The sequence below is a fragment of the Biomphalaria glabrata genome, chromosome 1 (genome assembly GCF_947242115.1).
Source record: "Biomphalaria glabrata chromosome 1, xgBioGlab47.1, whole genome shotgun sequence".
In the NCBI taxonomy this organism is placed as follows: domain Eukaryota; kingdom Metazoa; phylum Mollusca; class Gastropoda; family Planorbidae; genus Biomphalaria; species Biomphalaria glabrata.
The window spans coordinates 28,528,713-28,556,650 of record NC_074711.1 but is presented as its reverse complement, the minus strand read 5'-3'; the positions used below and the strand labels follow the sequence as shown (position 1 = coordinate 28,556,650).

The window sequence follows — 27,938 nt, the reverse complement described above, 5'->3', positions numbered from 1 at the left end:
GTTGGTGTAAGTTCAGAGGTTGGTGTTGGAGCTGATGTTGGTGTCAGTTCAGATGTTGGTGTTGGCACTGATGTTGGTGTAAGTTCAGATGTTGGAGTTTGGAAAGATGTTGGTGTTGGCACTGATGTTGGAGCTGATGTTGGTGTCAGTTCAGATGTTGGTGTTGGTACTGATGTAGGTGTAAGTTCAGAGGTTGGTGTTGGAGTTGATGTTGGTGTCAGTTCAGATGTTGGGGTTGGAACTGATGTAGGTGTTGGTACTGATGTTTGTGTTGGCACAGAAGTTGGAGCTGTTGTTGGTGTTGGAGCTGATGTTGGTGTCAGTTCAGATGTTGGGGTTGGAACTGATGTAGGTGTTGGAGCTGATGTTGGTGTCAGTTCAGATGTTGGTGTTGGAACTGATGTTGGTGTTGGAGCTGGTGTTGGAGCTGATGTTGGTGTCAGTTCAGATGTTGGAGTTGGAGCTGATGTTGGTGTAAGTTCAAAGGTTGGTGTTGGTGCTGATGTTGGTGTCAGTTCAGATGTTGGGGTTGGAACAGTTGTAGGTGTTGGTACTGATGTTTGTGTTGGCACTGATGTTGGAGCTGATGTTGGTGTCAGTTCAGATGTTGGTGTTAGTACTGATGTTGGTGTTGGAACTGATGTTGGTGTTGGCACTGATGTTGGTGTAAGTTCAGAGGTTGGTGTAGGAGCTGATGTTGGTGTCAGTTCAGATGTTGGTGTTGGAACTGATGTTGGTGTAAGTTCAGAGGTTGGTGTTGGAGCTGATGTTGGTGTCAGTTCAGATGTTGGTGTTGGCACTGATGTTGGTGTAAGTTCAGATGCTGGAGTTTGGAAAGATGTTGGTGTTGGCACTGATGTTGGAGCTGATGTTGGTGTCAGTTCAGATGTTGGTGTTAGTACTGATGTTGGTGTTGGAGCTGATGTTGGTGTCAGTTCAGAGGTTGGTGTTGGAGCTGATGTTGGTGTTGGAGCTGATGTTGGTGTCAGTTCAGATGTTGTAGTTGGAGCTGATGTTGGTGTAAGTTCAGAGGTTGGTGTTGGGACTGATGTTGGTGTTGGAGCTGATGTTGGTGTCAGTTCAGATGTGGGTGTTGGTACTGATGTTGGAGTTGTAATAGAGATTGGTGTAGGTAAAGATGTTGGTGGAGGTTCAGGAGTTGTGGTTGTTGTTGTGGTATATGTTCCAGGAGGAATAGATGTTGGTGTTGGAATTGATGTTGGTGTCAGTTCAGATGTTGGGGTTGGAACAGATGTAGGTGTTGGTACTGATGTTTGTGTTGGCACAGAAGTTGGAGCTGATGTTGTTGTTGGAGCTGATGTTGGTGTCAGTTCAGATGTTGGTGTTGGCTTTGATGTTGGTGTAAGTTCAGAGGTTGGTGTAGGAGCTGATGTTGGTGTAAGTTCAGAGGTTGGTGTAGGAGCTGATGTTGGTGTCAGTTCAGATGTTGGGGTTGGAACTGATGTAGGTGTTGGTGCTGATGTTGGTGTCAGTTCAGAGGTTGGTGTTGGAAATGATGTTGGTGTTGGAGCTGGTGTTGGAGCTGATGTTGGTGTCAGTTCAGATGTTGGAGTTGGAGCTGATGTTGGTGTAAGTTCAGAGGTTGGTGTTGGTGCTGATGTTGGTGTCAGTTCAGATGTTGGGGTTGGAACAGATGTAGGTGTTGGTACTGATGTTTGTGTTGGCACAGAAGTTGGAGCTGATGTTGGTGTTGGAGCTGATGTTGGTGTCAGTTCAGATGTTGGTGTTGGAGCTGATGTTGGTGTAAGTTCAGATGTTGGAGTTTGGAAAGATGTTGGTGTTGGCACTGATGTTGGAGCTGATGTTGGTGTCAGTTCAGATGTTGGTGTTAGTACTGATGTTGGTGTTGGAGCTGATGTTGGTGTTGGCACTGATGTTGGTGTAAGTTCAGAGGTTGGTGTAGGAGCTGATGTTGGTGTCAGTTCAGATGTTGGTGTTGGCACTGATGTTGGTGAAAGTTCAGAGGTTGGTGTTGGAGCTGATGTTGGTGTCAGTTCAGATGTTGGTGTTGGCACTGATGTTGGTGTAAGTTCAGATGTTGAAGTTTGGAAAGATGTTGGTGTTGGCACAGAAGTTGGAGCTGATGTTGGTGTTGGAGCTGATGTTGATGTCAGTTCAGATGTTGGAGTTGGAGCTGATGTTGGTGTAAGTTCAGAGGTTGGTGTTGGTGCTGATGTTGGTGTCAGTTCAGATGTTGGGGTTAGAACAGATGTAGGTGTTGGTACTGATGTTTGTGTTGGCACAGAAGTTGGAGCTGATGTTGGTGTTGGAGCTGATGTTGGTGTCTGTTCAGATGTTGGTGTTTGAGCTGATGTTGGTGTTATTTCAGATGTTGGAGTTTGGAAAGATGTTGGTGTTGGCACTGATGTTGGAGCTGATGTTGGTGTAAGTTCAGAGGTTGGTGTTGGTGCTGATGTTGGTGTCAGTTCAGATGTTGGGGTTAGAACAGATGTAGGTGTTGGTACTGATGTTTGTGTTGGCACAGAAGTTGGAGCTGATGTTGGTGTTGGAGCTGATGTTGGTGTCAGTTCAGATGTTGGTGTTGGAGCTGATGTTGGTGTAAGTTCAGATGTTGGAGTTTGGAAAGATGTTGGTGTTGGCACTGATGTTGGAGCTGATGTTGGTGTCAGTTCAGATGTTGGTGTCAGTTCAGATGTTGGTGTTTGAGCTGATGTTGGTGTCAGTTCAGATGTTGGTGTTGGCACTGATGTTGGTGTAAGTTCAGATGTAGGAGTTTGGAAAGATGTTGGTGTTGGCACTGATGTTGGAGCTGATGTTGGTGTCAGTTCAGATGTAGGAGTTGGTACTGATGTAGGTGTAAGTTCAGAGGTTGGTGTTGGAGCTGATGTTTGAGTTGGAATAGAGGTTGGTGTAGGTAAAGATGTTGGTGGAGGTTCAGGAGTTGTGGTTGTTGTTGTGGTATATGTTCCAGGAGGAATAGATGTTGGTGTTGGAATTGATGTTGGAGCTGATGTTGGTGTAAGTTCAGAGGTTGGTGTTGGTGCTGATGTTGGTGTCAGTTCAGATGTTGGGGTTGGAACTGATGTAGGTGTTGGTACTGATGTTGGTGTTGGTGCTGATGTTGGTGTCAGTTCAGAGGTTGGTGTTGGTACTGATGTTGGTGTTGGAGCTGATGTTGGTGTCAGTTCAGAGGTTGGTGTTGGAGTTGATGTTGGTGTCAGTTCAGATGTTGGGGTTGGAACTGATGTAGGTGTTGGTACTGATGTTTGTGTTGGCACAGAAGTTGGAGCTGTTGTTGGTGTTGGAGCTGATGTTGCTGTCAGTTCAGATGTTGGGGTTGGAACTGATGTAGGTGTTGGTGCTGATGTTGGTGTCAGTTCAGATGTAGGTGTTGGTACTGATGTTGGTGTTGGCACAGAAGATGGAGCTGATGTTGGTGTTGGAGCTGATGTTGGTGTCAGTTCAGATGTTGGTGTTGGAACTGATGTTGGTGTAAGTTCAGAGGTTGGTGTTGGAGCTGATGTTGGTGTCAGTTCAGATGTTGGTGTTGGCACTGATGTTGGTGTAAGTTCAGATGCTGGAGTTTGGAAAGATGTTGGTGTTGGCACTGATGTTGGAGCTGATGTTGGTGTCAGTTCAGATGTTGGTGTTAGTACTGATGTTGGTGTTGGAGCTGATGTTGGTGTCAGTTCAGAGGTTGGTGTTGGAGCTGATGTTGGTGTTGGAGCTGATGTTGGTGTCAGTTCAGATGTTGGAGTTGGAGCTGATGTTGGTGTAAGTTCAGAGGTTGGTGTTGGGACTGATGTTGGTGTTGGAGCTGATGTTGGTGTCAGTTCAGATGTGGGTGTTGGTACTGATGTTGGAGTTGTAATAGAGATTGGTGTAGGTAAAGATGTTGGTGGAGGTTCAGGAGTTGTGGTTGTTGTTGTGGTATATGTTCCAGGAGGAATAGATGTTGGTGTTGGAATTGATGTTGATGTCAGTTCAGATGTTGGGGTTGGAACAGATGTAGGTGTTGGTACTGATGTTTGTGTTGGCACAGAAGTTGGAGCTGATGTTGGTGTTGGAGCTGATGTTGGTGTCAGTTCAGATGTTGGTGTTGGCACTGATGTTGGTGTAAGTTCAGAGGTTGGTGTAGGAGCTGATGTTGGTGTAAGTTCAGATGTTGGGGTTGGAACAGATGTAGGTGTTGGTACTGATGTTTGTGTTGGCACAGAAGATGGTGCTGATGTTGGTGTCAGTTCAGAGGTTGGTGTTGGTACTGATGTTGGTGTTGGAGCTGATGTTGGTGTCAGTTCAGATGTTGGAGTTGGAGCTGATGTTGGTGTAGATTCAGAGGTTGGTGTTGGTGTTGATGTTGGTGTCAGTTCAGATGTTGGGGTTGGAACAGATGTAGGTGTTGGTACTGATGTTTGTGTTGGCACAGAAGATGGAGCTGATGTTGGTGTTGGAGCTGATGTTGGTGTCATTTCAGATGTTGGTGTTGGCACTGATGTTGGTGTAAGTTCAGAGGTTGGTGTTGGAGCTGATGTTGGTGTCAGTTCAGATGTTGGTGTTGGCACTGATGTTGGTGTAAGTTCAGATGTTGGAGTTTGGAAAGATGTTGGTGTTGGCACTGATGTTGGAGCTGATGTTGGTGTCAGTTCAGATGTTGGTGTTGGTACTGATGTAGGTGTAAGTTCAGAGGTTGGTGTTGGAGTTGATGTTGGTGTCAGTTCAGATGTTGGGGTTGGAACTGATGTAGGTGTTGGTACTGATGTTTGTGTTGGCACAGAAGTTGGAGCTGTTGTTGGTGTTGGAGCTGATGTTGGTGTCAGTTCAGATGTTGGGGTTGGAACTGATGTAGGTGTTGGAGCTGATGTTGGTGTCAGTTCAGATGTTGGTGTTGGAACTGATGTTGGTGTTGGAGCTGGTGTTGGAGCTGATGTTGGTGTCAGTTCAGATGTTGGAGTTGGAGCTGATGTTGGTGTAAGTTCAAAGGTTGGTGTTGGTGCTGATGTTGGTGTCAGTTCAGATGTTGGGGTTGGAACAGTTGTAGGTGTTGGTACTGATGTTTGTGTTGGCACTGATGTTGGAGCTGATGTTGGTGTCAGTTCAGATGTTGGTGTTAGTACTGATGTTGGTGTTGGAACTGATGTTGGTGTTGGCACTGATGTTGGTGTAAGTTCAGAGGTTGGTGTAGGAGCTGATGTTGGTGTCAGTTCAGATGTTGGTGTTGGAACTGATGTTGGTGTAAGTTCAGAGGTTGGTGTTGGAGCTGATGTTGGTGTCAGTTCAGATGTTGGTGTTGGCACTGATGTTGGTGTAAGTTCAGATGCTGGAGTTTGGAAAGATGTTGGTGTTGGCACTGATGTTGGAGCTGATGTTGGTGTCAGTTCAGATGTTGGTGTTAGTACTGATGTTGGTGTTGGAGCTGATGTTGGTGTCAGTTCAGAGGTTGGTGTTGGAGCTGATGTTGGTGTTGGAGCTGATGTTGGTGTCAGTTCAGATGTTGTAGTTGGAGCTGATGTTGGTGTAAGTTCAGAGGTTGGTGTTGGGACTGATGTTGGTGTTGGAGCTGATGTTGGTGTCAGTTCAGATGTGGGTGTTGGTACTGATGTTGGAGTTGTAATAGAGATTGGTGTAGGTAAAGATGTTGGTGGAGGTTCAGGAGTTGTGGTTGTTGTTGTGGTATATGTTCCAGGAGGAATAGATGTTGGTGTTGGAATTGATGTTGGTGTCAGTTCAGATGTTGGGGTTGGAACAGATGTAGGTGTTGGTACTGATGTTTGTGTTGGCACAGAAGTTGGAGCTGATGTTGTTGTTGGAGCTGATGTTGGTGTCAGTTCAGATGTTGGTGTTGGCTTTGATGTTGGTGTAAGTTCAGAGGTTGGTGTAGGAGCTGATGTTGGTGTAAGTTCAGAGGTTGGTGTAGGAGCTGATGTTGGTGTCAGTTCAGATGTTGGGGTTGGAACTGATGTAGGTGTTGGTGCTGATGTTGGTGTCAGTTCAGAGGTTGGTGTTGGTACTGATGTTGGTGTTGGAGCTGATGTTGGTGTCAGTTCAGATGTTGGAGTTGGAGCTGATGTTGGTGTAGATTCAGAGGTTGGTGTTGGTGTTGATGTTGGTGTCAGTTCAGATGTTGGGGTTGGAACAGATGTAGGTGTTGGTACTGATGTTTGTGTTGGCACAGAAGATGGAGCTGATGTTGGTGTTGGAGCTGATGTTGGTGTCAGTTCAGATGTTGGTGTTGGCACTGATGTTGGTGTAAGTTCAGAGGTTGGTGTTGGAGCTGATGTTGGTGTCAGTTCAGATGTTGGTGTTGGCACTGATGTTGGTGTAAGTTCAGATGTTGGAGTTTGGAAAGATGTTGGTGTTGGCACTGATGTTGGAGCTGATGTTGGTGTCAGTTCAGATGTTGGTGTTGGTACTGATGTAGGTGTAAGTTCAGAGGTTGGTGTTGGAGTTGATGTTGGTGTAAGTTCAGATGTTGGGGTTGGAACTGATGTAGGTGTTGGTACTGATGTTTGTGTTGGCACAGAAGTTGGAGCTGTTGTTGGTGTTGGAGCTGATGTTGGTGTCAGTTCAGATGTTAGGGTTGGAACTGATGTAGGTGTTGGAGCTGATGTTGGTGTCAGTTCAGATGTTGGTGTTGGAACTGATGTTGGTGTTGGAGCTGGTGTTGGAGCTGATGTTGGTGTCAGTTCAGATGTTGGAGTTGGAGCTGATGTTGGTGTAAGTTCAGAGGTTGGTGTTGGTGCTGATGTTGGTGTCAGTTCAGATGTTGGGGTTGGAACAGATGTAGGTGTTGGTACTGATGTTTGTGTTGGCACAGAAGTTGGAGCTGATGTTGGTGTTGGAGCTGATGTTGGTGTCAGTTCAGATGTTGGTGTTGGAGCTGATGTTGGTGTAAGTTCAGATGTTGGAGTTTGGAAAGATGTTGGTGTTGGCACTGATGTTGGAGCTGATGTTGGTGTCAGTTCAGATGTTGGTGTTAGTACTGATGTTGGTGTTGGAACTGATGTTGGTGTTGGCACTGATGTTGGTGTAAGTTCAGAGGTTGGTGTAGGAGCTGATGTTGGTTTCAGTTCAGATGTTGGTGTTGGCACTGATGTTGGTGTAAGTTCAGAGGTTGGTGTTGGAGCTGATGTTGGTGTCAGTTCAGATGTTGGTGTTGGCACTGATGTTGGTGTAAGTTCAGATGTTGGAGTTTGGAAAGATGTTGGTGTTGGCACAGAAGTTGGAGCTGAAGTTGGTGTTGGAGCTGATGTTGATGTCAGTTCAGATGTTGGAGTTGGAGCTGATGTTGGTGTAAGTTCAGAGGTTGGTGTTGGTGCTGATGTTGGTGTCAGTTCAGATGTTGGGGTTAGAACAGATGTAGGTGTTGGTACTGATGTTTGTGTTGGCACAGAAGTTGGAGCTGATGTTGGTGTTGGAGCTGATGTTGGTGTCAGTTCAGATGTTGGTGTTGGAGCTGATGTTGGTGTAAGTTCAGATGTTGGAGTTTGGAAAGATGTTGGTGTTGGCACTGATGTTGGAGCTGATGTTGGTGTCAGTTCAGATGTTGGTGTCAGTTCAGATGTTGGTGTTTGAGCTGATGTTGGTGTCAGTTCAGATGTTGGTGTTGGCACTGATGTTGGTGTAAGTTCAGATGTAGGAGTTTGGAAAGATGTTGGTGTTGGCACTGATGTTGGAGCTGATGTTGGTGTCAGTTCAGATGTAGGAGTTGGTACTGATGTAGGTGTAAGTTCAGAGGTTGGTGTTGGAGCTGATGTTTGAGTTGGAATAGAGGTTGGTGTAGGTAAAGATGTTGGTGGAGGTTCAGGAGTTGTGGTTGTTGTTGTGGTATATGTTCCAGGAGGAATAGATGTTGGTGTTGGAATTGATGTTGGAGCTGATGTTGGTGTAAGTTCAGAGGTTGGTGTTGGTGCTGATGTTGGTGTCAGTTCAGATGTTGGGGTTGGAACTGATGTAGGTGTTGGTACTGATGTTGGTGTTGGTGCTGATGTTGGTGTCAGTTCAGAGGTTGGTGTTGGTACTGATGTTGGTGTTGGAGCTGATGTTGGTGTCAGTTCAGAGGTTGGTGTTGGAGTTGATGTTGGTGTCAGTTCAGATGTTGGGGTTGGAACTGATGTAGGTGTTGGTACTGATGTTTGTGTTGGCACAGAAGTTGGAGCTGTTGTTGGTGTTGGAGCTGATGTTGGTGTCAGTTCAGATGTTGGGGTTGGAACTGATGTAGGTGTTGGTGCTGATGTTGGTGTCAGTTCAGAGGTTGGTGTTGGTACTGATGTTGGTGTTGGAGCTGATGTTGGTGTTGGAGCTGATGTTGGTGTAAGTTCAGATGTTGGTGTTGGCACTGATGTTGGTGTCAGTTCAGATGTTGGGGTTGGAACAGATGTAGGTGTTGGTACTGATGTTTGTGTTGGCACAGTAGTTGGAGCTGATGTTGGTGTTGGAGCTGATGTTGGTGTCAGTTCAGATGTTGGTGTTGGCACTGATGTTGGTGTAAGTTCAGAGGTTGGTGTAGGAGCTGATGTTGGTGTAAGTTCAGAGGTTGGTGTAGGAGCTGATGTTGGTGTCAGTTCAGATGTTGGGGTTGGAACTGATGTAGGTGTTGGTGCTGATGTTGGTGTCAGTTCAGAGGTTGGTGTTGGTACTGATGTTGGTGTTGGAGCTGATGTTGGTGTCAGTTCAGATGTTGGAGTTGGAGCTGATGTTGGTGTAAGTTCAGAGGTTGGTGTTGGTGCTGATGTTTGTGTCAGTTCAGATGTTGGGGTTGGAACAGATGTAGGTGTTGGTACTGATGTTTGTGTTGGCACAGAAGATGGAGCTGATGTTGGTGTTGGAGCTGATGTTGGTGTCAGTTCAGATGTTGGTGTTGGCACTGATGTTGGTGTAAGTTCAGAGGTTGGTGTTGGAGCTGATGTTGGTGTCAGTTCAGATGTTGGTGTTGGCACTGATGTTGGTGTAAGTTCAGATGTTGGAGTTTGGAAAGATGTTGGTGTTGGCACTGATGTTGGAGCTGATGTTGGTGTCAGTTCAGATGTTGGTGTTGGTACTGATGTAGGTGTAAGTTCAGAGGTTGGTGTTGGAGTTGATGTTGGTGTCAGTTCAGATGTTGGGGTTGGAACTGATGTAGGTGTTGGTACTGATGTTTGTGTTGGTACAAAAGTTGGAGCTATTGTTGGTGTTGGAGCTGATGTTGGTGTCAGTTCAGATGTTGGGGTTGGAACTGATGTAGGTGTTGGTGCTGATGTTGGTGTCTGTTCAGAGGTTGGTGTTGGTACTGATGTTGGTGTTGGAGCTGATGTTGGTGTTGGAGCTGATGTTGGTGTAAGTTCAGATGTTGGTGTTGGCACTGATGTTGGTGTCAGTTCAGATGTTGGGGTTGGAACAGATGTAGGTGTTGATACTGATGTTTGTGTTGGCACAGAAGTTGGAGCTGATGTTGGTGTTGAAGCTGATGTTGGTGTCAGTTCAGATGTTGGTGTTGGCACTGATGTTGGTGTAAGTTTAGAGGTTGGTGTAGGAGCTGATGTTGGTGTAAGTTCAGAGGTTGGTGTAGGAGCTGTTGTTGGTGTCAGTTCAGATGTTGGGGTTGGAACTGATGTAGGTGTTGGTGCTGATGTTGGTGTCAGTTCAGAGGTTGGTGTTGGTACTGATGTTGGTGTTGGAGCTGATGTTGGTGTCAGTTCAGATGTTGGAGTTGGAGCTGATGTTGGTGTAAGTTCAGAGGTTGGTGTTGGTGCTGATGTTGGTGTCAGTTCAGATGTTTGGGTTGGAACAGATGTAGGTGTTGGTACTGATGTTTGTGTTGGCACAGAAGATGGAGCTGATGTTGGTGTTGGAGCTGATGTTGGTGTCAGTTCAGATGTTGGTGTTGGCACTGATGTTGGTGTAAGTTTAGAGGTTGGTGTTGGAGCTGATGTTGGTGTCAGTTCAGATGTTGGTGTTGGCACTGATGTTGGTGTAAGTTCAGATGTTGGAGTTTGGAAAGATGTTGGTGTTGGCACTGATGTTGGAGCTGATGTTGGTGTTGGCACTGATGTTGGTGTAAGTTCAGAGGTTGGTGTTGGAGCTGATGTTGGTGTCAGTTCAGATGTTGGTGTTGGCACTGATGTTGGTGTAAATTCAGATGTTGGAGTTTGGAAAGATGTTAGTGTTGGCACTGATGTTGGAGCTGATGTTGGTGTCAGTTCAGATGTAGGAGTTGGTACTGATGTAGGTGTAAGTTCAGAGGTTGGTGTTGGGACTGATGTTGGTGTTGGAGCTGATGTTGGTGTCAGTTCAGATGTAGGTGTTGGTACTGATGTTGGAGTTGGAATAGAGGTTGGTGTAGGTAAAGATGTTGGTGGAGGTTCAGGAGTTGTGGTTGTTGTTGTGGTATATGTTCCAGGAGGAATAGATGTTGGTGTTGGAATTGATGTTGGAGCTGATGTTGGTGTAAGTTCAGAGGTTGGTGTTGGTGCTGATGTTGGTGTAAGTTCAGATGTTGGGGTTGGAACTGATGTAGGTGTTGGTACTGATGTTGGTGTTGGTGCTGATGTTGGTGTCAGTTCAGAGGTTGGTGTTGGTACTGATGTTGGTGTTGGAGCTGATGTTGGTGTCAGTTCAGAGGTTGGTGTTGGAGTTGATGTTGGTGTCAGTTCAGATGTTGGGGTTGGAACAGATGTAGGTGTTGGTACTGATGTTTGTGTTGGCACAGAAGATGGAGCTGATGTTGGTGTTGGAGCTGATGTTGGTGTCAGTTCAGATGTTGGTGTTGGAACTGATGTTGGTGTAAGTTCAGAGGTTGGTGTTGGAGCTGATGTTGGTGTCAGTTTAGATGTTGGTGTTGGCACTGATGTTGGTGTAAGTTCAGATGCTGGAGTTTGGAAAGATGTTGGTGTTGGCACTGATGTTGGAGCTGATGTTGGTGTCAGTTCAGATGTTGGTGTTAGTACTGATGTTGGTGTTGGAGCTGATGTTTGTGTCAGTTCAGAGGTTGGTGTTGGAGCTGATGTTGGTGTTGGAGCTGATGTTGGTGTCAGTTCAGATGTTGGAGTTGGAGCTGATGTTGGTGTAAGTTCAGAGGTTGGTGTTGGTGCTGATGTTGGTGTCAGTTCAGATGTTGGGGTTGTAACAGATGTAGGTGTTGGTACTGATGTTTGTGTTGGCACAGAAGATGGAGCTGATGTTGGTGTTGGAGCTGATGTTGGTGTCAGTTCAGATGTTGGTGTTGGAACTGATGTTGGTGTAAGTTCAGAGGTTGGTGTTGGAGCTGATGTTGGTGTCAGTTCAGATGTTGGTGTTGGCACTGATGTTGGTGTAAGTTCAGATGTTGGAGTTTGGAAAGATGTTGGTGTTGGCACTGATGTTGGAGCTGATGTTGGTGTCAGTTCAGATGTTGGTGTTAGTACTGATGTTGGTGTTGGAGCTGATGTTGGTGTCAGTTCAGATGTAGGAGTTGGTACTGATGTAGGTGTAAGTTCAGAGGTTGGTGTTGGGACTGATGTTGGTGTTGGAGCTGATGTTGGTGTCAGTTCAGATGTAGGTGTTGGTACTGATGTTGGAGTTGGAATAGAGGTTGGTGTAGGTAAAGATGTTGGTGGAGGTTCAGGAGTTGTGGTTGTTGTTGTGGTATATGTTCCAGGAGGAATAGATGTTGGTGTTGGAATTGATGTTGGAGCTGATGTTGGTGTAAGTTCAGAGGTTGGTGTTGGTGCTGATGTTGGTGTCAGTTCAGATGTTGGGGTTGGAACTGATGTAGGTGTTGGTACTGATGTTGGTGTTGGTGCTGATGTTGGTGTCAGTTCAGAGGTTGGTGTTGGTACTGATGTTGGTGTTGGAGCTGATGTTGGTGTCAGTTCAGATGTTGGAGTTGGAGCTGTTGTTGGTGTAAGTTCAGAGGTTGGTGTTGGAGCTGATGTTGGTGTCAGTTCAGATGTAGGTGTTGGTACTGATGTTGGTGTCTGTTCAGAGGTTGGTGTTGGTACTGATGTTGGTGTTGGAGCTGATGTTGATGTCAGTTTAGATGTTGGAGTTGGTACTGGTGTTGGTGTTGGGACTGATGTTGGTGTTGGGACTGATGTTGGTGTTGGAGCTGATGTTGGTGTCAGTTCAGATGTAGGTGTTGGTACTGATGTTGGAGTTGGAATATAGGTTGGTGTAGGTAAAGATGTTGGTGGAGGTTCAGGAGTTGTGGTTGTTGTTGTGGTATATGTTCCTGGAGGATAAAGGAAAAATATTTTTATGTGCAACAAATTTGTAAATTACATAAATATTCTAAAATTATAAATTAATAACTAGAATTATTTTATTTGGGCCACATTTAAAATTTGACATCATTGCATGTTTTGTCTACTATACTTAAAATAAGGCCATCCTTTCATTTCATCTCTGGTTGTGGCATATTTAAAACTTCATGAGATCCTTATTTTTTAAATCTTAATTACATTCACCAGCTGTTAAGAACAACCTTTTCCCATTCTTTACTACAGTATCCTATTGATACAACTCTCTTTAGGGTAGTGGTTATTTTTATCCATGGCAGATTGAAAATAGAGCCTTGATGAACTAAAATGCACCCTAGAGATCCTGAAATTAAAAACCCGTCTTCATAGGATTCAAAGGCAGGTGTTTTACTAATCAGCGATCACACCTCTAAAAAAAAGTCTACAATAGTTTATAGAGCACAACTAAAATGACATCCAGTTCAATTTCAATGTATAAAGTTTTGGCAAAATGATGTTCATAATCATGGTCACTGTGAAATAGCTAGACATAAGATTACTTATAAAGTTAAATACTGTACTTTTAAATAGTAATGCATGTCTTAGATAAGCTCTCATGCCACAATTTAGCTTAAAAGCTAGAACAAAACATGGTAAGAAAAAAAATTCAAATTCTTACCAAAACATCCTTCAACATATATGGCACTCCCAGGTGTTACGAGAATATAGATATTCTTCTCTGAGATTGAATAATTAATAAATTGATATTCAGGAACCTGTGAAATATAGAAAAAATGCATAGGTATCATAAATGTTTCAAGCTTTATTTACATGGATAATAAAATTTAAGATTTGAAATTATGCTTTCAATCAAAATACTATTTTAATATTGCAATGAATAAAAACCATCAATAGTAATCTGATGTAAAATGCTATTGAGCAATACTATGTTGTTGAAATGTTCGATCAGATAATTAGAAATTTTCAAAATCTTTCATACTCTTTTTACAATTCCTCTTATTGGCTTCCAAACTCTTCATTGATGAAACCTGAAAGCTGCCTGGATGGACACATCTCAAAAAAGGCTCTAACAATTTTTCTAGAAATTTGACAGTTTATGTATATCTTTGTGAAAAAAATTACTAACTAACTGGCTACACTGGAAAACTCTGGTTTGACAGTTTTAAGTAGCAATCACTATTCAATGTCATCAGCTTCAAACAAGAGGATTGGTCTTAAAAAAAACAACATCTTTTTTTTTACATTTTTTTGTTAAATCCTTGCAAAATGAAAATAAAAATTTTATTAATTTATTTCATACTCTTCTTCATGACAAACCTTCATAATAATAGATGTCTAAGTATTACATTTTAAAATAATGCTAATTAACAAAAGTCAATTGTGACTAAACTTAAAAATAATCTTGCTAAAAAAATATTTGCAAAATTAATTATAATTGAACTTATTCTGATGTGCAAACCAAACACTAGAAAACAATGCATTAGTTTACAGCTTGAATCTAAACAACATATTTTAGTGCAGCTGGTGCTTAAGGTCATGACATAAAATAACAATTCTTAATTCATTGACATAAAACTTCATTCACAAGAGGTATGAAAATCTTGCAAGAACAGCATTCTGCTACAGGTCATAATCTGTTTATAGGTCAAACATCTCCAGCAGATTGTCTTGTCAAAATTTTTTAAAAGGTTTATACATATGGGCATTCACTTTACATACTTCAATTTCATGAATAACTATAATGATTATTGATGTTGAAAGGGAGAATAAAAAAGACATTTACCTGGAACTCATATACTGTAGCATTATGAGGAATAATGTAATCCTTATTTTCTTGTGTTAAAATCAAAATCAAAACTTTATTCTCAGATATGGGATAGTAAATTGAGCTGTTGAACTGTTCTGTAATAATGATTAAAATAATATCAGATCTAATTGATTTTATTTTTATTTATAATCTGTTATCTATTATCTGAAAGATTTTCATTGTTTCTCTCTGCATTTTGTTCACTATCTTATTCAAAATTATACAAACATTTATTATGTTATAGATATTTACATTGATGTACATATTGAAAAACACAGAAATCTGATTTAACAAAATAAATATCCACTTTAAAATCTAAAAATTGCATCTCACCTATAAGCTTTTCAACCTCATCCTTATATGTTGATTTGTTTAGGCCTGCCAAAAAACAAACATAATTACATTAAAGTCTTGTTGCAGTAATCAGCTTCAAAACAAAAAATTTTTACTTGCTTGATAAATATATTTTTTAAAATAGTACAAATTATACCATATGAAATAAAAACAACTATGAACACCGAAATGGAAAACAATGAAACAGCTAATGTGAGTAAACAGACATAAAGTAATGAATAGTTTAGGATAGTTTCAAAGTGTTTTTTTTTTTTATTTCAATAAATAATATATTTACTTGTATTTTTTTAAATTGGAAAACATTCAAAAACAAATAAAAAAAAACACTAAGCTTTAATGGGAACCTACCATCTGGTCATTAAAGTAAAGATAGATACTTGTATCACCTACAAATACTGCACCACAAATGAGGAAATTCTAAACACCAACAGGATTACAATGGTAATTGAGCCCTATGATGACCTGCTGACCATAGTCAGAAATGGCAAACTTTAAAAGTATAACCATATCATGAGGTTCTCAGGGCTTGCAAAGACCTTCCTGATTGGAACAATGCCAGGAAAAGAAGCAGACAGAAAAGGTGATAGGAAGACAAAAGCAAAGAATGAACTGCCATATAATTGAAAGACAAGGGCAAAGACAGAATTGGAGAAGGATGATCAACAAAGCATGTGTGGTGCCCAAATACCAAAGATTAAAGGGATAGATGAAGGTTAAATACTGGAGTAAAATAATTAAAACATAAGACACTTTTATTAAAATGTATACACAACATGATGTAAGCTCTTAAAAGAAATGTACAGTTAAAACAAACTTTGAAAAAAAAAAAATTAATTTGAAACCATTTCACAAGGTTAACAAACTTATTATAGTCTTCAGTTTTGATAAGATATTTAAGCTTTTTCTAAATACATCAGAAGTTTAAAAAAAAATGTGATTCAGAATAATTGAGAGCATTTGCTTTAAGTATAAAGTAATTCCCCCATCCCTTTTCTTTCTTTACCAATTAGAAAATAATGATTTTTTAAATTGTGAAATTTAGCACATTAATATTATAGTTAATATAGTCTTTATGATTATACTTAGTATAGGCTAGTTTTATCAATTTTTATAGCAATATTGTTTTTTTAGGTGGGGGAAAAATAATTCTAACATAGTTATTTGATCCAAAGCCTGTTAATTCATTAAGTCCTGTAATTGTATTGCATACTTCAGAAATTTTTTTAGAAATGAAGATTATTACATCCCTTTCTGAACATTCTGCAGAATGTTAGGTATAATTAGATTTAGTCTGATGCACATACAACATATGGTTGTCATAATTTTCAGCATAAATTAATATTACATCAAGTGTTAATATAGTCAATGTATGGTCAGCTAAAACATTTGCTAGTAAAGTCATTCTACCAACATTTTCATTGGTTATCCATAAAAAATGGTCTGGTTATCGAATTTAGTTGAGTGAGATGTAGCCCTGAAGGTTAAACAAAAAAAAAGTTTTTAAATCCTTTTTTCTTTTATTTTTTTCTGATGGCTTTAGATCAACAATCTAATATCTATAGGTATGATTCTGCTGGCTGGCTACCCACCTAGGAGAAGGAAAACTCTGAATTCAAACCTCTGTTGCCTTGCAGCTATACCCAATCATGAGAAAGGCTTCGGGAGTCAACCCTGAGGAAAAATCAGGAGCTGGCAACCGTAAGGCAGTTTGCAGCACCCAGTGCTACAGTACACTCTGGCAGAACCTACGACGCCGCTAACCCCAAACTGTATCGGCACTGCCGTTCCTTTGGATACATCAGCTGCATGGAGAGGGGGGAACTGATGTTTGGGCGACATCGTTCCGACCACAGCTAATGCCCAGGCATTCATCTCACCGAGATGATCCATAGTCACTTCGCCATCTTTTACAGTGATGAAAGCAGACTTTATAAAAATTCCAGGAAATTTTCTTAGTCCCCATTTGTGCACCATTTTGTCATGGGGACAAAATAAGGAATTACTGAGTGCTTTGAAAAAAATATGTAAAATTAATTATATCTAATGTTTTATTGAGCACAAAAAGTATACAAGGCATTATAATAGAATATGCATCCTCTGTTTGAGACCCCTCAACACAAGGAAACATTAAGAGTTTGAGTTTAGGCACATCGGCACAATGTAGGCCATGTCATGCCCGTAATCCTTTAAGAATCACTCTCCCTTTATATAACAAGGGCTAAATTCTGTACAGTTAAATCATTGAAAACAAGGTATATTCACAGTTAAAATAGTAAAGGTAGTAAAATTTTAATAATTTGGTAAAAATCTTAGAAAACATTAATAAACTGGAACACACACACACAATAGAGCAGTGAGATTCATAACAAACTAATATTCACATTTGACTAGAGTAACACCTTTAGTTAAAATGACTAATTTTAGAAAGCCTTCAGAACAGAAGACTCAAAAAGTAAAGTAGCAATTATACATAAAACACTGAACCATAATCTTCAAATACAAAAACAAAATCTAATAAAATACTCAGAAAGACACAAAGATAAAGGCACATTCCTTGTCCCATATGCTTGGACAAATTTGTACAAATACTCCTTCTTCCCTAGTGCTATTAGAGCATGGAATGGGTTGCCTGAGCTAGCCAGGAAAACCAGTGACTTGGCAGAATTTAAGTCATTGGTTAATGACTGAACGCATGACCCATAGGATGTAGGGCGCTAATCATCTTCTTTTTTGAAGTAACGTCTTTATTATATAAGATTAAGACCATTATTGTTTGTACATTGAGATGGCAGAACTTAAAAAGCATTTTTTCTTTTTGCACTTGGCATCTAGAGCTTCTAGACCTAATTTAAATATAGATTAGATCTATTCTATTTCTATAGATCTAGATAGTACTAGAAAGCAAAAATCTTCAGGCTGGGTTCAATAGACAACCATTGTAAAAACAGTCCAAATAAGGCAATGGACATAGAACTAGATTTACTCAATTTAGTTTACATAGATTTAACTAGGTCTGATCTATATCTTTTTTATTACAGAAAAAATGGGTCCAAAATAATTTCAGGAAATTTCCATTTCTGTATTTAGTATTATGATCTCAGTTCAGAAAAAGACTTGTACTAAAAATGTAATCTCTAACTATACTTTTTTTGTGTGAAAACCCTACATAAACAGGACAAAATTATTATAAAAATTGTACTACAAAAATTATTTATATCACTAATGCTACACATATTAATATAGTAAAATTTAGAAAATGTTTACTTTTTATATTATGTAATCGTAAACTATATTCTATATTCTTTTTTTTTTTTTTACTACTCAAAAGGTTTTTTAAGGTTGTCATTACCGGATGTGACAATGGAAATGAGCACTCCATTACCTATAAAACGCTTCCAATATATATGGCATATGTCTCAAATAGCCTCTGACAACCAGTCCAACTCCTGGCATTCACATGTGGCTCAGTAATCAGAATGGCGAACTGATTATCACTAACAGAAGAAGTGGCAAAGAAGTGTAATTGGTGGCTAAACCAGAAAACTTCTGGCAGGAGGGGCTACCCACCTAAGAGAAAGAATAAAACTCTGAATTTAAACCTCTGCTCCCTTGCAGTTATACCCAAATATGGGAAAGACTTCGGGAGTCAACCATGAGGAAAAATCAGGAGCTGGTGACCCTAAGGCAGCTTGCATCACACAGTTTTACACCCTAGGTATGCATGCGATGCCACTGATCCCAAACTTTATCAGCACTTGTTGCTCCTTTGGATAGATCACCTGTGTGAAGTGGGTGACATCTTTCCAACCATAGTAAAAATGTCCAGTCATTCATCTCATTACCATAACTAATGCCCAAGCATTCATCTCATTTCCATGAGATGATCAATAGTAGTTTCTCAACTGAAGATCATAACTCAAAACACACAAATATAAAATAAAAATTTAGCTAACATTCTTTATTGCTTTAATTCTTAAATTTACCTGAAAATTCAAATCCCATATACTGTCCGTCACCAATGCGGGGCTAAAAATGAGATCAAAAGGAAAACAAAATATGTAAGAGTTCTTTTTATTACATGACATATTTTGTAGACTACTATTTTGTTCTGTTTAAAAAATGTTTCTACTAGCTTTTTTTTTCTTCTTCAAAATAAAGATAAAGTAGTATTTGTATTCCTTTATGATGGCTGCCCACTGCCATCCTAAACATGATGTAAAACAAACACTTTTTCACATGATTGGTGTGTGTCATAGAAGACCAAAAATGTAGAAATTAATTCTAAGGGACCACGGTAAGAGAAAAAAAAAGTTTTTATTGCTTTTGGTGTTAGTAGTTGATAATTGTGTTTAATTTAGTACTGGGTATCTATTCTAAGTAGTTGTTATCGACATTTTGATTGTTATAATTTTCAATTTAGTAAATTAAAGTTAACTTATAGGCCTAATAATTATGTTGTAAATTTATTTATATAAATAAATATATATATATATATATATATATATAGAATATTCATTTAAAATGTTGCCTACACATTGACAGAGATGTACTATGTAGCTTTTCATGAGTTAAACTAAAAAAAAAAATTTTTTTTACTATCATTTAAGAATGACAGTCCTTTTTTTCAACAAACAAAATTTGTAAGGTCTTTATAGAAATAATACCTCTGTTGCCAGAAAAAATATAAATAAATAAAACACAAGATTGAAGCTCTCTGCTCTGCTTGCAACAATAAAAAAAATTATTCATTTTAATAAACAACCTGATAAGGTTAACAGGTAAAGGCATGATCCATTAGTTAAATGTTTGATCTACACCTTGCACACTATACAATAAATTTTGATGTCATGGTTAACATAACAAGCTTTAGTCAAATATTCACAACATGTAACTATTCATTTTAAATTGATCTGCTCCACTGATTAAGTTGTCCTATTGCTTTCATAATTTTGTTCTTGCTATCAGTAGTAATAGTGTAAAGCTTATTTTCTGCCCCTAGACGTTTCTTTGTCATTAAGCCACAGTCTCCAACAGCAACTACAAAGATTATTTAACCTGAAAGCTTCTTAAACTGATTGTAGTATTGACAGATTTATATCACAATATTACCTCACTGTTTAATACAAGAGGATCCACATGGCTGAAAAGGAGAGTGTGGGTGGCATACTTGAAATTAAATTTAATTAGTTATGTAGCCTAGTTTGTAGCTTTAGTATTAATTTTTTTTTTTTGGGTGGGGGGGGGGTCACGTTTTTTATATGTCCCATTTTGTTTATAATAGCTCTACTCCAAAAATTTCATCTTGTCTTAAAATAATTAATAATACAATTAGCAAGTTGAAGAAAATTGATATAATTAAGTCTGAGGAAAATGTATTGAAAGAAATCAAGTTCTTACCAATAAAATTAAATAGCTTTTTAAGGACAACACTATTCTACTACACATTTTACATTTCCCTGATTTTCCATATTATAGTCTTATAAACTTTTCCTACTCCTTATTAACTTTCCCAAAGGTTTTTACAAATCCTCTAATACTCTTAATAATGTTCAAAACAAAAACTTGTGCATTATAAATTAAGATGGTAAATCAGCAAAAATTGACCCAAGGAGTTTAGAGAGACAAGTATATATGTTTTTATTGTTCTGTATAGCATAATATGCAATCAACCAAATCAACAGGTGGAATCTGTCATGGGTATGTGAAGTGCTTCTTTGCTAGGTGTGTTTCTTTTGTGTACCATAACAGTTTGTGTGCTGTTTCTAAGGATGCGCTATGTCGTCATTGCTTCTTTTTTTTTTTATTATTGCTTGTCCTTGACTATCTTCAGATTGTGTTCTTGGGCTTCAAGCCGTGGCAATGTTTTTAAATTCTTTTGACTACTTTCGGTTGACTATGCTTGACTGTGCATTTCACTTGTCATTGTTACATTGAAGACTGGTCTTGTCATTGCAAGATCCAGTTAGGTGGAGAGGGGGGATGTCATGTGCATATGAAGTGGCTTCTTTACTAGGTGTATTTCTTTTGTGCACCATTATAGTTTGTGTGCTGTTTCTAAGGACACGCTATTTTAGCGTCATTGCTTCTTTTTGTTTTGCTTGGGTATCAGATTCTTGGCTGGAGCTTTCCGTTTGTTGTTTTTTCCCCAGCATTGGGTAAGTTAGGTTATTATAATTTCTTCATTATTTTGTAGCTTTAAAAGTTGTTGGTATTATAATCATGTGAATGGCGGTCACAAGGAATGCCCATTTTTCTTGTTTAGGGACGCAGTCTTGGGACTCTGATGGAGTCAAGCCTGATCTGTAGTTGCATGGACCCTACTTGGCTATTATCCATGACATTGGGTTAGGGCAGGCATGTCAAACTCGTTAAGGTATATGGACCGCATACAAAACTTACTATGGCCTGAGGGGTCGCAGCCAAAAATCAATTGCAAAACAGCTTACTAGTTTTATGTAAATTAGAAACAATACAATAGAATACAATAATAAGGACATACCTGTCCTTTAGTAAGGTAAATTTGTAGTGCTATTTGATAATTAAAAATTACTTTGATTGCGCATTTTTTTGTTTGTTTTGATGCTTGACATCTTTCTGGGATACAATACAATACAATAATAATGACATACCTGTCCTTTAGTTAGGCAAATCTGTAGTGCTATTTGATAATTAAAAATTACTTTGATTGCGCATTTTTTGGTTTGTCCTGATGCTTGACATCTTTCTGGGATACAAGTTTATATCGGGAGGAGGTTTGTTTGCCACTGACACTATCATCACTGACGACAAATTTCGATCAGATAATCTCAAACGGTGAGGTGGTTTGTAGCTTTCATTATAGAAAAGAACTGCTCACAGAGATCAGTGCTTGCAAAAATAGCTAGAATTCTGGCTGCAAAATTTCCACAATTCAACGTACCGTTTAGGTAAATAACTAAATTTTGGCGCAGCCACTTCTTTATACTTCGCTTTCAACAAAGAATCTAACTGCTATTCTATCAGCTCTAGTTGCACACTAGCAGCATTTTCAGAAGCAAATGAAAATAGAGATAAAAACAACAAAAATTCCTGCTCGTATGAAACGAAGTCATGAAAACGGCCAGTGGAAGCATCTACTAACGATTCCAGGTGTAAGACATATTTACCAAATGTTGTAGCCGTATTTAATCTATTTATGTCCTGACACGCTGAGAAGTGAACAAGATTTTCTCTTCATATTTGGTTTATCCACAGTCGTAATTTTACTTGAAAGCACTTTACATCATCACACGCAGTTGTGACAATTTAGTCTTTACTTTAAAGTTTCAAATTCAAGTCTAGCAGGTGACCAGTGGCAGTGAGATCAGTTGCAAATGCACAAATCCTGAACCCATTTGTCAGTATGGAAATGTTCAACAGGTTCACCTTTCATGTTCAGAAACAATACAATTTCTTCACGCAGTACAACAAATTTCTTCAATTCTTTATGACAGGAGAGCCAGCAAATTTCGTGTCCAATGTCATTCAGAAATATTGAAAAATGGCGATGATTTAAGCCACGAGCATGAATAAACTTGATAGTGACTGAAACCAGTCTTATGACTAGTGATGGGAACTAAACAGGGGCGGACTGGCTATATGGGCAAACGGGCAAATGGTCGCGACCTAAGAAAAAACATTTCAATGCAAAAAAAAAAGTGACAGCAGCAAGACACAAAGGCCCGAACACTTCATTCTTACTACAATATATTTTGTTTGAAATTCAACAAGAATATCAACAACAAAACAATACAAAATACACTGTACGTATTATCATTAGCAAAACGTTGGACCGTACTTTCTGCTATGCACGAGCGGCATGGACTGCTTTGATGTCTTCGAGGTTGTGTTTGGCCTAATCATTTTGCTGGTCGGCATGGGCCTTTGATGGCACTCGCGTTTTTTTTCTCCTTCCCTCCCCCCTCTTTTAATGGTTCTCATGAAATTTAACCAAAAAGAGGGATGAGAGAGGTTAAGTTAGAAAACATTGATATAACGCAGAAAAAAAAAAGATAGGCGCGACAATTAGCTCTTTAACAATACTTAATAGAAATTAACTTTAACACACACACACACAGCTGCGAAATTGCAAACCACCCAACTTATTCACAGCTCAATATGGGTACAAAGCTCTACTTTCTGCGATTTGAAAGAAAAAGCAAGTTTCTTTTTGTTTATTTTTAATAACATAGATCTAAAAATACTACACTTTAGGCTTAAAAAAATATTATTTAATTAAAAAATAAATCTAGATCTAAATCAATTTTTATACTATTATAATAAATGGCAAACTTATGCTTAGTATGAAGTCATTAATGATGAAAATAATTACAATAATTTATATAGCGCTGTCACATCCGATATTTAATGAAAGGAGATTTATATTTTAAATAATGGTTCATGGTATATTCATATACAAATCGCGTTTTTGAGAATGTACTTGAAGGAAGCAAGATCTTTTCACATTAAGTAAGGGCCTCTCTAACCGTTCTGCTTTCACTTATCCTTTAATGGAATAGGTTGCCTGAGTCAGCCAGGAAAACCAATGATTTAGCATATTTTAAGTCACAGATCAACATGCATGACTATATTGACACATGAAATGCGTAAGACGTAACAATCTTATATTTTGAAGAAACGTCCGTTATCTATAAGTAGGCCTAATACCAAAAAGCTTCAAACTCAATAGGCTGCTATTGTATTGTTTATACTTTCAGACTACATACATGTATAAATAGAATACATTATGTAATCGTACGAATGCTTACCTCCAGTTTTCGATGCGTTATCAAACTTTATATATTTTGTAAAGAATTAGGCTTACACCTATAATATAACACATGGGCGTAGCCAAGAGGGAAGGGTCTTCAAACCATCACTTGCCTCAGACCTCATTGTCTGAAAGGGAAACTTTACTTACTGCCCCAGTGCAGCCAACGTAAGCAAAATACAGTTTTCAAACTTTATGAGCGTAGCCAAAAGGGGTTTTGTGGTTTCCCTTCCCCTTCCAATACAAAAACTAAAGCATTTTACCATTTTCTACTAGTCGCTGGACTCCATTGAATAGCAGATTTGGTTTTTGAATTTTTTAAGCGGAAGAGCAGCACTGTAAATTGCACTGTAGATATCTCAGAATATGCATTTTTAAAGCTTAAAATAACGGAAATAATGCTTGGACCCCACTGGGGGGAGCTCACAGCGCTCCCCCGGACTCCCTAGCTGCCCTTTGGCGGTGTGTACTGTCTTTCCACTAATTATAGGAAGAGAGTATTCTAGGGTAGAAAAAATGTTTGAAAGTATGAAAGATCAGAAAGTAATGAAGATTTATTACATAAACACACAAACTAATATATATATATATATATATATATATATATATATATATATATATATATATATATATATATATATATATATATATATATATATATATATATATAAATTGCGGAGTGGGGTAAAAATCCCCCACCCCACACAGAAAATATATGACATGCCATTTGTGGGCCGGTTTATATGGTAATGCCCGGGCCGATTTTGATACCCAGTCCGCCCCTGGAACTAAACTAACTTTTAAAAGTTAAACTAAAACTAGTTTTCAACTAAAATAAAGTAGTTAAACTATTAGTTTATCGTGAATTTCAAAAGATAGTTAAACTAAACTAAAGAAAGTTAATTTTTCAATTCAAGTAGCTTCCCATCTTTTATTTTCCAGCGTAATAGTTTAACAATATTTTGATAATTTTTTAGGTGGCCAAGCGGGCCGCATGCGGCCCCCGAACGCCGTGTTTGACATGCCTGGGTTAGGGGCATGGCAAGCCAGATTGGACTGTTTACACTGTGACTAAGGTGTGCTTGCCTTTTAACCTAATCTATGTTGCATAATTTCACTTAATTGAGGTGCTCTGATTTAGTATTATTTATAATCATCATTTAGGTCATATTTTATCATTGAATCATTAAACCTTTGTTATTTAAACTCTTGTTGTTAACTAGCAGTACTGCGTACCTTTTTCAATGTGGGGAAAAAAGTATTACTTTTCTTGTATTTTATTATTAATTTATTAGTAGTTAAAAGTTAGGCAATCCACTACTGAATACCGCACATAATTTTGTAAAAAAAAAAGGACTGTTAACTAGTATATGTTAAAATATTGCCATTACTTGTTCTGACTGTCAAGGGTGCCCAGGCAGACAAGCCATGACCAAAATTACAACCCCGACAGAATCTGCTCAGTAAAATCATTAAATGGGAAACAGTAGAGAGTGTTAGGGTACAGCTATCAATGAAAATAATGTCAGAGGAAAGAATAGAGAAAGTTTTGACAACAAAGACATTGTGAACATTTTTTAAAATATGATTTAAGTAATTAAAAGACAAGCAAGCAGTTGTGTGATTGATTTACAAAAATATACATAATTGTAATGAGTATCATGTCTTAACAGATTGCCCTAAACCAGTAATGCCCAACCTAATTTGACCCTCGGGCCATTTTAATTTTCATTACTCGTCTCGCGGGCCACATGACCAAAAAGTTGCAAAAACTAAATGAAATTGTTCTGAAACTATTTTGGTACAAACCTGTAGATTCAATACTTAATTAATAATTCGACAATTAAATTTTTTTTTACGATTAAAAAAATAGCTTAATTCCGCTTCTTAAAATGTGAGCAACAGTATAATAGGCAGCTTTACCAACGACTCATTTTGTGGTCTCTTTTTGGTAAATATTCCCATCAATCCTCCAATATCTAGGCGTAGTTTAACAATCTTTTATTTGCGACTCAAGCTAAGAATGCTGCCATATTTATTTTATGTCATTTTATGTTGTTGTTTTATTATATGTTGGCTTATTACCATGTTCAACAAAAAAGTCAAGATATGTTCACTTTTCCTGGTAGATTGTACATTCAGAGTCCCATTTCATAAATACACATATGTTAAAGGTTATGGTATCAATCCATCGGAGAAAAAGTGAGGGCCCAAACGTATGTAAAGATTCATTTTTTCTACTTTTTTTTTGTTTGGAAAGATTTCTACACTTTGTGCCGACGTTTCGGTGGGCCGGATGGAACCACATCGCGGGCCGGATTTGGCCCGCGGGCCAATAGGGCCGTATTTTGGGCATCACTGCCCTAAACTATTTGTTGAGAACACTTTATCTCACAGTAATGATGTTGACTAAGAGCCAGTGGTATTACAGTTTGTTCTATCTATCAGAAAATCTTGGATACATTATGTAGTGGACCAGAAATGCATACTTTTTTTCAAAAAAAATATAAACAAATCTTCTACTATTATGTTCTATTAGTTATCTTATCTTATCTTATCTAGTCAAATGTTAAAATTCGTTTGTTAGGAATCTCACTGCTCTATTTTGTGTCTGTTCCTGTTTCTTAATATTTTCTTCAGTTGAGGGTCCCAAACAGAGGATGCATATTCCATTATTGGCCTAACCAAGGTTAAATAACATTTCAATTTTAGGTTCTTGATTAATAGAAATTTCTTTTAATAAACCCTAAAGCTTTGTTTGATTTTTTGATAGTTTCAATATGGGGATTCCATGACAGTTTTTCATTTATTATAACACTACCTATTTTGCGTTTTTAGTCTGTGCTACTGGTTTACCATGAATAAGATAAGTGGAATTAATGTGTTTTAGTTTTTTTGTTACTCTTAATAATTGACATTTTTTGTGGGTGGAAAGACATGCACCAATTTGATTCCCATTTCTGTAATTCATCTAATTCTCTTTGTAAAATTTCTGTATCTTGTGTTGTTTTTATTGTTCTATATATTATGCAATCATCTGCGAATAATCTAACTTTTGTTCCTGAACTAATGCAATTTGGTTAATCATTTATGTAAATTAAAAATAGTAGTGGACCTAAGACTGTTCCATGAGGTACACCCGAGTTTACTGTTATAGGTGTTTATTTAGAGCCATTTATTATTACATTTTGTTCTCTCCCTATCAGAAAGTCCTTAATCCACTGATGCAATGCAAAAATATTTTATTTTTTTTAAAGCAAACTATGTTGGTGAACTTTGTCAAAAGCCTTGGAAAAATCTAATAAGATAACATCTATTTGCTCACTATTATTTAAACCTATTGAAAAATCATCAATTGGTCCTATTAGTTGTGTTTCACATGATCTATATTTCCAAAAACCATGTTGGTATTGAGTAAGTACATTATGTTTGTCTAGGTGGTTTATTATGTTGCTACATATTATGTGTTCTATGATTTTACATCTGATGCTGGTTAGTGATACTAGTCTGTAGTTTCCTGTGTCAGATTTTTCTACCTTTTTAAATTGGGGGGGGGGGGGGGTGACATTAGCTTCTTTCTAGTCCCTTGTTATTCTGCCCTCGTTAAGAGATGCCTGAAAAAGTATTTTTAACAATAGTGCTTAGTTCTTTGAGTTTAAACCTAGCTGGAATACCATGAGGTCCAGAAGCTTTTTTGGTTTGATGCTGGCTAATAGTTTTTGGATTCCTTTTCTTGTACTTCTATATTTCCTATGTTGTCCACTTGGTTCAAATTAAGTAATATGCCTTTGTTTCACAGGGCTGAGAAAGCTGATGCAAAGTATTTATTTAGGATGTTGGCTTTAGTTTCATTATCATTTTATAATGTTTTTAAGATACTTTTTAATGAAATTCCAGAGGTCATCAACTGGTTGGTATTCTGATAAGAATGTTTGTTGAAAGTTTAATGCAGCTTGGTGTAGTTGTGTTAAGTTGCATTTATTCCAGAGTAAGATTTCTCTTTTTGGTTTTATATTGGCTACTGCTTTTATCTGACTGTGTATTTTTATGATATCATGGTCTGATAGACCAGGGATAATATTGTAAACTACCACTAATCCAGGTCTGTTGGTTAAGAAGAGATCTAATGTGTTGTTTAATCTAGTTGGTTTTTAAATGATTTGATCTAAACTTGGGTTGTGTAAAGTTTCTATGAAAAGCTCATTTATGTCCTTAAGGTTTTGGTGTTTATCTATCAAACTTATAACAGGTAAGTTGAAGTCACCCATAAACCAAAAAACTGCATTTTAATTTTTTTCTTTAAGTGTAGTTAACTGATTGCATAGTTCTTGCATGCACTCTAAACTAGAATTTGGTGGTTTGTAGATACTGCCTATTTTAAGGGATAATGAGGTAATGTTAATTTTACAATATGTTGATTCTATATTTTTTGAGTTAGGTAAGGTAATTTCTTCTGCTATAAGATGGTTTTTTATTGCTAAAAGAACTCCTCCATGATTATCTGTCTTATCTTTTCTAAATATTTCATAAACACTATTGAAAATATCAGCATTATAATTTTCAGGATATAGTCAAGTTTCTGTTCCTGCAATTATGTCTGGTTTCTCACATTCTAATACATTTTCTAAGTCTGCTGATTTGTTCCTAATGCTATGAAAATTTATTACTAAGGTTTTAAGGTACTTTGGTATTACTGCATTAGTAGGTTTATTTAATGAAGGTGTTTTTTTAGTTTTAGAAGATTTAAGTGGAGTGGATCTGGCTAGTGGTTGGTGAGTTTGGTTTGGGATGGTGT

At 38.2% G+C, this 27,938-nt stretch overlaps 3 protein-coding genes and 1 long non-coding RNA gene across 4 annotated transcripts; 2 read left to right on the top strand and 2 right to left on the bottom strand.

The window, feature by feature from the left end:
• Positions 1 to 217: 217 nt before the first annotated feature.
• Positions 218 to 5,783, bottom strand: LOC129922440 (cell surface glycoprotein 1-like; the record flags this gene model as incomplete). The annotated part of the gene is made up of 7 exons (XM_056008840.1): positions 218 to 307; positions 1,101 to 1,267; positions 1,877 to 2,275; positions 3,081 to 3,097; positions 3,187 to 3,427; positions 3,535 to 3,559; positions 5,238 to 5,783. Coding segments are annotated over 7 exons (1,485 nt in total), but the record flags the coding sequence as incomplete, so codon positions are not given.
• Positions 5,784 to 8,191: 2,408 nt separating this feature from the next.
• Positions 8,192 to 9,650, top strand: LOC129926522 (uncharacterized). Its single transcript, XR_008778226.1, has 4 exons — positions 8,192 to 8,308; positions 8,573 to 8,698; positions 9,203 to 9,310; positions 9,575 to 9,650. It is a non-coding gene; the product is annotated as an uncharacterized LOC129926522 (long non-coding RNA).
• A 76-nt stretch (positions 9,651 to 9,726) lies between these two features.
• Positions 9,727 to 10,583, bottom strand: LOC129922266 (anti-sigma-I factor RsgI2-like; the record flags this gene model as incomplete). The annotated part of the gene is made up of 2 exons (XM_056007802.1): positions 9,727 to 9,811; positions 10,075 to 10,583. Coding segments are annotated over 2 exons (594 nt in total), but the record flags the coding sequence as incomplete, so codon positions are not given.
• A 323-nt stretch (positions 10,584 to 10,906) lies between these two features.
• Positions 10,907 to 12,512, top strand: LOC129922077 (uncharacterized). The gene is made up of 3 exons (XM_056006811.1): positions 10,907 to 10,944; positions 11,394 to 11,622; positions 12,441 to 12,512. Exons 1-3 carry the CDS (start codon positions 10,907 to 10,909, stop codon positions 12,510 to 12,512), a joined length of 339 nt encoding a protein of 112 aa, XP_055862786.1.
• The last annotated feature ends 15,426 nt before the right edge of the window (positions 12,513 to 27,938 follow it).